This window comes from Panthera onca, chromosome B3 (assembly GCF_046562875.1).
Source record: "Panthera onca isolate mPanOnc1 chromosome B3, mPanOnc1 haplotype 2, whole genome shotgun sequence".
Lineage (NCBI taxonomy): Eukaryota > Metazoa > Chordata > Mammalia > Carnivora > Felidae > Panthera > Panthera onca.
The window spans coordinates 70785680-70798438 of record NC_138344.1 but is presented as its reverse complement, the minus strand read 5'-3'; the positions used below and the strand labels follow the sequence as shown (position 1 = coordinate 70798438).

The following is a 12759-nucleotide window of genomic DNA, read 5'->3' as shown; positions in this document are numbered from 1 at the left end:
AACTAGAGTAGTTGCTTAACTGTCCACAAATAGCCCTTGATTATTTAAAGAGTTTGGTTTTGTTCTCTTTCCTCTGTGCTGTTTTGGGTACTTCCATAAAGGCTTTCACTTCTCATTAAGCATTCTCCTCAATTCCTTTGTCTCTTTTTGCCAACTTAAAAACATATTTATTGACTTTCACGAATTCTTAGTTTATTCTTTGAATGTGAAGCATGAAACACTTGATAGGGTGAATGTTGCTTCCCAGATCCCAGCAGGGGGTCAGCCTAGGAAAATGTTGTGGTGGAAGGTATTTTTAGGTGATGGACAGTCCCTCATGCTTAGAGATAGTGCTGGTTTTGTCCTTCACAGAATACTCACAGCCTGGATTTCTTACTGTGAGCAGAGACTTCAGAAATACAGAAACTGGAAATATTTCTTCCAAACATGGCAGTTAATACTGCAAATGAACTTTCTATATTGGTTGGCATTGTGTTTTCATATTATCTGAAGGCAGAAAATTTCTTCAGTTCGTAAGAAATTTAAGAATAACCAGAATCTAGCCCATACCTCAATTAAAACTCAAATATAGAGTTGTCTGTATTTGTCTCATGAAATGTAATGATTTCAACATCACTGTTAGTGAAGTCCTATTATGCTAATGTCCTAGGGATGATCTGAAAATATTTATTGTACTGAAGTCCCTGAATATTAAATATTACTTTAAAAAGTTAGATCATAGACTAAGACTTAACAATGTTTTGGAGTAATTAGGTTTTAATATTTTTTACATACTCTTAATCTACCCTTCTGATTGGTTTAATTTTGTCTGTTTTAGTACAAGCTTATCTTTATATCTGTCCTATGGAAATAATAAGTGTGTAATACAAGTGACTACCCTTTGCATATTGTTTTCACATTAGGAAATAATCACATTATTACTCAGCCATAAATTATAAGAATACTTTGGATTCTGCTTTTCCACTTGTTTTTTTCTTCCTTGTTTTCAGAAACCTCTTTTGAATTTTTAAAAAATAATTTTGGTTGTTCTTTCTCAGGCTCTTTCTAGTTTTCCAAAGATGAGGTTTGAAATTAGATGCAGAATTTCAATGAAAACTTGACCTCGTCTAATTAAATATTTTAGATAATTGGAAAGAACACCAGATTGCCATTTCCATATGGAAATTCACAATCTTTGGTATATCCAAAGAGGATTGGGAAACTTCCATTCTATTAGAGTTCAAGTAGGGCTGTACATATGACAGAAAATGGTTTCCTGTCTTTTTTGCTTTGTTTTGTTTTCCAAAATGAATCTACAGAGTGAGATTGTTCCCTCCATTATTTATCAGATTGTAGAATTAGATGCACCTGGGCACCTGATATAGGCAGGTGAAGAGGATGGTCACATATGTGGTATGATCAAGACATCCAAAAGTTCCTTTGGCCCCAAATCTCTCTCTCACTTGCTTATCTTGAAACAATGTGTAAAGCAAAATTTCTTGGTATTAAGAATTCTTATTTTTGGATTATCTGAATAATTATCAGATAACTTTACCTGACTTATTTGAGAGAACCAAGTACAACCTGGAATGCATAACTGAGACTGAAGACAGAAAAAATACAAATTTTGTCTCACTTAATATTTTACCAAGAGCTAGTTCTAGATTGAAAATCTAATCTAGATGGAGAAACATCTGCTAATTCTTAACCACTTCAATGGAAAGAATGTACCAATGTTCCCTGATTTTTTTATTTGTAATCTGAGATATTCTCACCCAATATTGCAAGTGAATGTAAATGTAGAGAAGGAGAAAATGGATAAAACAATATCTTAGTGTAAACTTTATTTCTTTTAAGTGTACCTATGGTTGTTGAAAAGTCCAAAAGCAGCATAATTCTGACTTCCCTCATTATCCTTTCCTATGAAATGGGTCATAATGAGCCTCTTTTGTACCTGTCTCAATGATAAGGATCATTGCCCTTGGTCTCTGCTTTTGGTGATTAGTGTGTTCTAGCCACTATCCTACTCATCTTAAGTTAGATGATTCCTTAAACTTTAAAGGCAAAGATTTAATTTCCTGTTACCCAGTTTCTACAAATTTTCCAACCTCCATCACCTATGATAATAAATAAAAACAAAGAACATGAGCTTCTTTTCAATCCTTCCTAAATAATTTGTTTCTTAACATGTGCATTTATAATAGTTACTAACTTTGTACAGTATAGTAATTTATAGTACAAAGCATTATTCCTTCAATTTGATAAATTATTACACAGTAAGCATTGTGGTGTAAGTATAGAGATTAATAAGAAATACTGCCCCACTTTAGGGAGTTAAGTAATTTTTTATTTAAGTGTATTTTATTCATAGATTATATTTGATTCTCAAAACAACCTTGGAAGATATTATTATGCCTATATTAGATTGAATAAACAAAGAATGAAACTTGGGTTTGATACCTTGCCTGAGGTCACTGAATTGGTGAGTGGTTGAGTTAGGCATTGGATCTAGACTTCATTCCAGAACTCTTGCCATTAAAGGCTATAGTTTTGTCTCTTACAAAAATGGAATGATTTTCACGTTCTCATCACCTCATGTCCAGGTAATTTTCTCCCTCCCTAGTTTGTTGTAAATGTAACTTAAAAGCATTATAGGAATGAAGGGTTGGAACGAATGCAATGTTCTATTTATACAGGAATATATTTCTTGTTCTATTTATACAGGAATATGTATTTCCTACCTCACAGAAATTGCTTAAGATTTTTCATGTTGGGGGCGTCTGGGTGGCTCAGTTGGTTAAGCATCCAACTGTGGCTTGGGTCATGATCTCACTGTGCATGAGTTTGAGCCCCGCATTGGGCTCTGTGCTGAGCTCAGAGCCTGGAACCTACTTTGGATTCTGTGTCTGCTTCTCTCACTTTGTGTCTCCCACACTCATGCTGTGTCTCTCAAGAATGAATAAACGTTAAAAAAATTTTTTTAAAAAGGTTTTTCATCTTGGAATATGATTCCATAAACACCAGACCCCAAATCATATATATATATATATATATGTATATATACACATATATATACATATGTATATATACACATATATATACATATATATATACACATATATATATATGTATATATATATATATAAATTTTTGTCTAAGTTAAATCTTTCTTCTTCCAATTTAATTCTTCTTTCTTTAGGTCACTTGGTATTCTTGACTTGATGAAAAAAAGAAATGATTCTAAAGTGACAGAATTTGTTCTTCTGGGCCTATCATCCTCTTGGGAGCTACAGCTATTTCTCTTCTTAATATTTTTGTTTTTTTACATGACTGTTGTTTTGGGAAACCTCTTGATAATTGTAACAGTGCGAGCTGATGCTCACCTGCTCCAATCTCCTATGTACTATTTTTTGGGCCATCTGTCCTTCATTGACCTATGCCTGAGCTGTGTTACCGTGCCCAAGATGTTAGGAGATTTCCTACAGCAAGACAAGATCATCTCATTTTCAGGATGCTTGGCCCAGATCTACTTCCTGCACTTTCTGGGAGCCAGTGAGATGTTTCTGCTGACAGTCATGGCCTATGATAGGTATGTTGCCATATGTAATCCTTTGCACTACTTGACAGTCATGAATCGTCAGCTATGCTTTCAGTTGGTTTTTGCCTGTTGGTGTGGGGGTTTCATCCATTCTATCACACAGGTCACACTGGTCATACAGCTGCCCTTCTGTGGTCCCATTGAACTGGACAACTTCTACTGTGATGTCCCACAGGTCATCAAGCTAGCGTGCACGGACACATATGTAGTAGAGGTGCTGATGGTCTCAAACAGTGGTCTGTTATCTCTCGTCTGCTTTTTGGTCTTGCTATTCTCTTATGCCATCATCCTCATCACTGTGAGAACTCGCTTCCGTCGGGGCCACAGCAAGGCACTCTCTACCTGTGCCTCCCACCTAACAGTGGTCAGCCTGATCTTTGTGCCATGTGTATTCATCTACCTGAGGCCTTTCTGCAGCTTCTCCGTGGATAAGGTATTCTCTGTCTTTTACACAGTGATCACACCTATGTTGAATCCTCTCATCTACACACTCAGAAATGCTGAAATGAAGACAGTCATGAAGAAGCTGAGAAAAAAGCATGTGGCATCCTTCTGCCATATTAAAGGATGAACAGGAAGATGTGATTTATAAAACATAACTTTCTTGGGACATTCTTGACTCATCCTGTACATGAGTACATGCATGAAACCAATTTGATGACTTTGGTATAAAATCCAGCATAAACATTATAATTGCTGTTGATTGCTATTGAGGCATAGTGACTTTGTCAGATGTTAAATATTAAATAGGGAAGTCAGGAATGTGTAATGGCCCAGGTATTGAGGACTAGGCTCAAGAGGACACCTTGAAAGTCCAACTCTTCTATCCTTTTGTCTATAACTAGTCTTTAAGTCATTTGACTTTGATTTTTTATTTTATTTTTTAAACAATCCTTTTTTAAAGTTTATGTATTTATTTATTTTGAGAGAGAGAAAGTGAGTGTGAGCAAGGGAGGGGCAGATAGAGAGGGGGAGAGAGAGAGAATCTCAAGCAAGCTCTGCACTGTCAGCACAGAACCTGATGCAAGGCTCGAACTCAGGAACTGTGAGATCATGACCTGAGCTGAAATCAAGTTGGACACTTAACCCACTGAGCCAACCAGGGGCCCCTCATTTTACTTTTAAATTCTCTTCAAATGAAAGAAGGTATCCCATCACCTTTTTTTTTGTCCTGGTCCTCTGGCTGTAACAACTCCTACTGTCAGGAAGTTCCTTTTGATATATCATCAGAGTCTCTTCTGAAGCAGTGTGAATCCCTCTCATCCTGTCTCTAACAAAACCTGAAACAGCACTAACCACCCCACATATTAATGTTCACCCAGGAACTATGTTTTATATTGTGCCAAATTTTAGAAATGCACTTGAATTCAACTCACATAGTGAGCAATGCTCTTAGTGAAGCTTACGTGTGAAGGGAAGGAAGTGCCAGGTGATGGAAACTCCTAGTGTCCTGCTGTGGAGGCTTCTCTAGAAGAGGCATGCCATTCCTCTTGAGTTTCTCTTTGGGTGGAATCACACTGGGGAAAGTTGATAAGCTAGGTCTTCAACTGATCATAATGTTTAAGAGCTCTGACCTGTAAGGGGAGGGGTGAAGAAATGAACTGTGGTTTAAAGTACTCATAGTTATTACCTCTAAGTCTCAAAAGTACTTTGCGGAGTAGGTAATATTATTCAACTTCAATTTTACAAACAAACAGATTTATTAAATGACTTTCATAAGATCACTCAGAAAAAATATGATCAAGTAAGAAATTCGGAATTTTAGATAATTAAGATTAAGCTAATATTTTTCTTTCCAGAAAGTCTTTACCCTAATTAGATGGACTAATTGTATATTTTCTGTTTTACCTAGAGAGGAACTTCAGAGGTAGGAGATCACTAAAAACATGCACAAAACATTTATGTTTAAGGTTATCTGTTTCTGGCATAAGGATCTTTGCAACTTTTTATGTCTATGGAAGGGTATTAATTCTATTTACTAAATAATGCTTTAATTATGGGCTTTTAGCAATATTTTTGTATGTGCCCACTTATTTCCTGATCAGTTGCAGTGGAGAGGGTTTTTTTTTTTAAATCACTTAGCTAAAAAACATAACTAAGGAAAGAATATTCGAAATTCCACCTAATATTAAGATTTACTAGGTAAATTGCAATGCCTGTGGTCATGTAAGAGCTTGGATGATTTCTTGATAGTTTGAGTGGGTTAGTATCCCTGGTACGGATCATACTCTTCTCTTTCACTCCACAACATTTCTACAGAGGTCCTTTGCCTGTAGTGAACATCTAGAAGAGCAGACAGGAGGACATTGTTAGCTACAGAGTAATGTGTGAGTTGACAAGAAGGTTTAAGTGGTGTTGTGGGTTAGCCAGACACATTGCAGGGACATGAAGTTCCAGGCTTTCTTTTCATATCAGCTGGACGCAACCTCCCTTTTTCTAATGTTCCTTTTTCCTAGCAAAATTTAGAGTCTTGGGAAATCATTTCAAATGTCCTGTTCATATCTGGGATTGGTAGCATTATATTCAGAAAAGCAAGACTTGTGTGTGTTTCCTTTTGCATTATTAATCCTCCAATAGTTGCTTAATCCATTATCTATATTAAAATTCTCTTTATTAATAAGTTGATAACATTTCTATTTTTCAGACTGTACACAATTGCTATCATCTCCAGAGTTCTCTTCTTAAATGCCTTGAGCCTACTTCCAGGGCCTGCCTGAGCCTCTTCTTTGGGTCTATCCCCCTGAGGGCAGACCATATCACTGGCATGGGAACCTTCAGGTTGAGGGCACTGTGTGTAAAGTAGGGGACAGAGCCTGGAAATCTGGGCTGCGGAGTCCATATTCATACATGAGAGGCCTCTTGTGTTGGGCTTTAGAGCCAGAAGAAGAGGTGGGCTGGGGACTAAGGGCCAAATCTTGCTCTTTCCACACTACCATTCTGGTGTACAAATTCAAGGAGTCGGAGGATTTTGTAGCAAATATGAGAGTATGAGAATATTGTTCTCGGAGTATGAAAATTTAAGTTTATTAAAATTGATTTAAAGCTGTTAGCCATATGTTATTTGGGCTGCGTTTGTATTCTTGCTCTGGATCCCATGGATATTTGGGGTAGGTCTGCCCCCTGTTTCTAGATCATATGGTCCTTTGAGGGGGTACTGAAATAACTGAAAGGAGACAAAGACAAGCCTGGTTTATCATATCATAAGAGGATTATTGACTTAATATTTCCAGAACACATGTAAAGTAAGATTGCACATTTATAAACTAGCTCCAAAGTACACATTGTGAATGGGCCAATGTGGTAAGAAAATCCTCCTTCCAGGGTGCCTGGGTGGCTTAGTCAGTTAAGCCTCTGCCTTTGGCTCAGGTCATGATGTCACAGTTCGTGAGTTCGAGACCTGCATCAGGATCTATGTGGACACCTCAGAGCCTGGAGCCTTGGATTCTGTCTCCCTCTCTCTCTGTACCTTCCCCACTTGTGCTCTCTGTCTCTCTCTCTCTTTCAAAAATAAGCATTAAAAACAAATAAAAAAATAAAAACAATTAAAAAAAAAGAAGACAAAATCCCACTTCCCTTTGTCAAATTTCTCCCTTTAAGGGCCCTAGAAACTACAAAGTATTATTGGAGAGAAGTCAGCATGCCACCACAATATATACTTCTTTCTTTCTTTCTTTCTTTCTTTCTTTCTTTCTTTCTTTCTTTCTTTCCCTCTCTCTCTCTCTCTTTCTTTCTTTCTCTCTCTCTCTCTCTCTCTCTCTCTTTCTTTCTTTTTCTTTCTTTCTCTTTCTTCCTCCCTCTCTCTCTTTTTCTCTTTCTTTCTTTCTTTCTCTTTCTTTCTTTCTTTCTTTCTTTCTTTCTTTCTTTCAATGTTTATTTTTGAGAGAGGGAGATGGAGACAGAGAAAAAAAGAGAGAGAGAGAATGAGTGGCGGTGGAGCTGAGAGAGAGGGGAACAGAGGATCTGAAGAGCTCTGCACTGACAGCAGAGAGCCAGATGCAGGGTTTGAACTCAGATACTGTGAGATCATGACCTGAGCTGGTCAGACACAACTGGCTGAGCCACCCCAGTGCCACACATTTACTTTTCATTTATAAAAAACATTTCCTGGGAGATATTCCTCTGATAAACAACTCTTCGTGATTTTTTTGATCTTTTAATATTCATTCACTCATTATTAATTCATTAATTCATTATTAATCTACTATCCATTTATTATTTTAATAACTGTTTCCAGAGTGCCTCTTGTGTGCCTAGAAATGCGGTAGACATCTTGCCGTTTGGGTGTTCCACCAAACATCAACAGACTGCCCAAATATCTAATTATGAAGTCTCTCAATAAACACCAGAGGAATGTGAAGAGCATTCTAAGAAAGTATGTAAGTCCAGATAATTGGGGAGAATAGAGCACAGAGGAGAGAGTAAGTCAGAAGTGTGGACCCTGGTGTGAGACAGCTTCATCATGCCCAGCTCACCACTTACTAGGGCACAAGGAACTTAATCTCTCAATGCTCCTTTGAGTATACAGTGAGGACAATAATAGCGTACAGAGCATAAGGTTCTCAGGAAAGGTACACAAAATAATACTTGTAAAGCCCTAACAAGCATTTCTGCATAAGACAGAACTCAGTAAGTATTGACTGCTTATGTTACCATTACTATTATATTTTATGTTAAAAGGGAAATAGAGGCTGAAAGAAGACTGTACAATTGTTTGATCCTGAAGAATCACAGGACAGAAAGATGAATTAAGAGTTTTTGACTCCAGATCCATGCCATATGATAGTAAAATCCCTGGTAACTCCCCCATTGACATTGAAACCAACCTTGACACGAAATGTCATATTGGGCAATATATGCACTCTCAAAATTATGTTAAAAAATCACATTTTAAGTGTTTTTGAAATGTTCTGGTTAATTAAATGTATAGAAAAGCTACAAAGATAGTACAGAGTTTCTGTACAGCTTGCACCATTTCTCCTATTGTTAACATCTTACATGATATGGCATATTTGTCAGAACTAATGAGCCAAAGCTGATACATACTATTAGCTAAACTCCATATTTTATTTATATTTGTTTTATTAGATTATATTTCAGTAGTTTTTCCTTAATGAATAGGCTTATCTAAGTTATCCATTTTTTATTTATTGTATTTTTAGTTATTATTATCTTTATGCTTATTATGTTTCCAAGACGCTTTTTGTAATTATCCCATAAACAAAGCACCTGGTGAGATTCTTTTACTTAGAGAAAATGGTGAAATCTATAATGTAAATACTCACAGTACAGTCTGCTTCCTCTCTTAAGTGAATAAGTCTTTCCTGTCCCTATCAATCTTGTCCTCTTTTTTTCTTCAGATATATAGTTTCTTATCTGCAAGTTGTATCTTGTCCTAGACTCTGGTACAAATATTATCATGGAATCTGTAGGGAAATAGAGTATACATGGGGATAAGAAAATCTAGGGTAATGCCTAGGAGTCCCCAAATTATTCACTGGGCTACAATACCACTCTAAACCTTGGGCTCAGGTCTACTGACTACGCTTGTTCTGAGACCAAGTCATGGTCCCAGTCCTCCTTTATGGTTTCAGTCCTGTCGCGTTGCTTGAGCCTGTAAACTACTTGCTGTTCTCCTCATATCTTCATGCCTCTGAAGATGTTGCTGCCTCTGCTGGAATTAGTGACCCACTTCTTGCCTTCAGTACTCAGATTGAGTCTTATTTTCTTGCAAGTCATCTCTGAGCCTGTCTTTGTAGAGTTTTATTTATTGGTCCTCATATGAATTCTCATAGCTTGGTGTGCTTATCTTTCATCAGCATAACACACACCATAGTTATTGTACTTTTGTTCCCTCACTCATTGGGCTGCCCCATTATTCAGTGGTTGTTGTATCTGGAGTGTCTGGCATGGTGCCCAGCACCAGTAAATTCTTGATAAGGTTTTTTTTTTCCAGATTGAGATATAATTGACCTATAACATTTTGTAATTTTAACATGTAAAATATGTTAGTTTGATGTTTATATATTGCAACATGGTTACTACTATAACTTTGGCCATCTCTTCTATCACATCATGTTATTATTATTTCTTTTCTGTGGGAAGAACATTTCAGATCTAATCTCTTAGCAGTTTTGAAGTAATTATTGACTACAGTTGGTATGTTGTGCATTAGATCTCTAGAACTTATTGATCTTCTAGTTGTAAGCTTGTTCCCCTTCACAACATCTCCCCAATTCTCCTACCCCCACCCTTGGTAACTACCATTCTACTCTCTGTTTCTACAAGTTTGGCTTTTATAGACTCCACATATAAATGAAATCATACAACACTTGTCTTTCTTTGTCTGGCTAAATGTGTTTTTAAAGAAAGGAACGAAGGAAATGAAATAAAAGAAGGAACTTAGGAAGAAAGGGATGGAGGAAGAAAGGAAAGAACAGAAAGATAAGAAAGAGAAGCACATGACAATTTTTCATCTTAAAAAGAATTTGAGTGGGGAATCCAGTGAACACAGTATGCTCACAGTTAGCCATTCCTTGTCTGAACAGCCCCTTTATTTATAACCTAGAGTCATGGGACAATAAACTGCTGCTGACAACAACAAAAGGCCTTTCTAGGCTGCAATGTGATCATCCTTTCTGCCTTAGAAAAGCACCCTAACTGAGGTAAATGCTATTTGAATTACTGTATTTTCTCTTGTTGTGGTTGTGCCATTCAAACACACAGAACTTTAGGCATGACCTGGAAGTTCATGCTGCAATTCAATAACACATTTTATACTAGAGGGCAGAGGTGTAATCCTCAATTTTTGTCAAGCCCCCTTGACCTAAGTTCTTAGAAACTCATGCATGTAATAATAGGACTGAGGCAGTATCTTTACTGTGTCACTAAATTAAACATTTTGCTTGTGTACTTGAGCTTCAGTAGTTTTTAAAATGAATTTTTAAATGAAAACACTTTAATAGTTTTATAAACTAATATACTTGGGTTAGTGGTCCAATATAGTGATACTGAGCATCACCAAGTTTCCTTTGCCCCAACTTTAGCTATGAGTAAATTGTGCAAAGCTGCAAAAATGGCCTGCTTATTTTTAACTAGCAATTTACCAAGTAACCTTCAATATGGTTTTACAAGGGGTCACTTAATGGGAATTATACTTGGCACTTTCCTGCCTAATAATACTCTCTAGATGCTACCTAATCACCTGGCCAGCCATTCCCTCAGGACTCTGATGATGCATAAAGATTGCTGACAGTTTCTTTCTCCTGGCAGCCAGGAATACAGAAATAAAGTCTTACAGATCAAGATCAGAAGCCATGGCATGGCTTTAAGCTCATAAAATCCTGAGAGAAAGAAGGAGAGAACAAATGAACAAACAGGACCTCTTCTCAGGCTGTAGGCATAATCGTCTTGTGAAATGCAACACACACATAAGAGAAACATCACTGTACACATTTCAATCTTGTAGCGTGAATATCTAGATATAGATCACATTTCCATCTCAGAAAGGTTTATTGATCTAAGAAGATCTCAGGTTGTCCAAATCCATGTCGTGGGACCACACTCAAGAAGACAGCCAGAGTAAGTTTCCCATCTGTAATGATAAGTTAACAACCAGGGTGAGAGGCAAGGGCAATTTTCATTGATTCAAATCATATTCAGGGATAAAGAGAAATCATTAAATTCTTCATCCACTTACAACATCTGTTCTAATAATTCTTTTAAGTGATTTAGGAAATAGTTTGCTGTAGTTTAAGGTGTGTATCAATATTATTTCAGTTGGAATTTAGTTCTAGCTTTATCACTAGCAGTGCAGCCTACATAATTCAATTTCCTCTTACACTTCACTAGTTTCACTCATGGTTAGATGAGTGGAATGAAGTCAAGTAATTACTAATATTTTTTTTTATCTATGTAAGTATAAGATTTTACATAAGTTATGGTTCAATGTAAGAGGATTTGAGAAGGCCTTTTAAACATATTACTCTAAAATGAATGACTATGTCAGGTATTGGGTTTTACTTACCTTTTTTATATTCACGGCATAACACCAGACACAAAGAATGTGCTCAATAAATATTTATTAAGTGAAAGGATAAATAAATATTGGTGTTGCCTGAAATATAGAAGATGATATGGATGGTACCTTAAATAACCTACATTGTGTTACATTAACACATTTGCAAGTCGTTTTGAAGCCTTATTCAGATTATTATTCCTTATCTCTCAGTTCCACACATAATTAGTAAGTTTCTTTCTCAATTGTAGACAATTAGAGGGACAGGATAAATTAGGACTTTAAATTTTTCTATAGGTAAAAGTTCAAAGTATCTACAGGTAATAAAATGATGTCAAATGACCAGAGGCATGAAAACGTACATGTTTTCTGTGTACATGTCTCTATGAGGGATATTGATGTCAAGGACACTATTGCGCAAAGAGCTTTCCGTGGGATGGAACTTGGTGTTAGGAAGGAGAAACAGAATATTTAATCCCTGTTCTTTGCAAATTGTTCACAGAAGAAACTAAGACTAAATCTCTTTCTCAGAGAATTTCAGGGCACTGCAGTCTTGCTATTTATTTTATTTGAAATAATTCAAGTGGGCTTATGGAGTTAAATAAATGAGCGATCTTATTTCTTTAACAGCAGAGGTACCATTATAACTAGTGTATATTCTTTGGCATTATCTGAGAGACAAAATTTGACCTAAGAACCTGTACAGACCAGTGGAAATGCTGATGAGTCCCATACAAGCCCTGGTCCACAGTGTTCAGACATTGGATACTGATGCTTCTGAATTTTTTTCACTGAAATGATTATGACTTAGTTTTACAGGTAACTTATTGTTTTAGTGTCCATTAATTAATTTGATCCTTACCATGTGTGGCATTATTCTTTCACAGGAGAGGACTCTGAAGTTAATAGAAGTAAGGAAAATGGTGTTAAGATCACATAGCCTGTAAGAGGCAGAGCTGTTGAATCAGGCTCTATTGTTCTATCTTTAAATCCTGTTCTCTTTCTCCCAGTAAAGATAGTAGAAGGATCTTGGTCTTAGACTTGAATTACCTTAATCAGCTTCTGAGGTGATCCCGGATAAAGTTGAGATTGTCACTACTCAAGAAGAATATGGTAGCTGCCCAAACATCTTTGGTATCCTTGCTTGAACTCTTAAAGTGATTAAAAA

General features: G+C 36.5%; 2 protein-coding genes across 4 annotated transcripts in view; both read left to right on the top strand.

Annotated features, from left to right (window-relative positions):
* The window catches only part of LOC132669333 (olfactory receptor 4M1), a 130998-nt gene that overhangs the window by 97549 nt on the left and 20690 nt on the right, over positions 1-12759 (top strand). The gene's annotated exons all lie outside the window — the stretch shown is intronic.
* Positions 3182-4544, top strand: OR4Q3 (olfactory receptor family 4 subfamily Q member 3). The gene has a single exon (XM_060617389.3). The coding sequence runs from the start codon at positions 3201-3203 to the stop codon at positions 4146-4148; it is 948 nt and encodes a 315-aa protein (XP_060473372.1). The 5' UTR covers positions 3182-3200; the 3' UTR covers positions 4149-4544.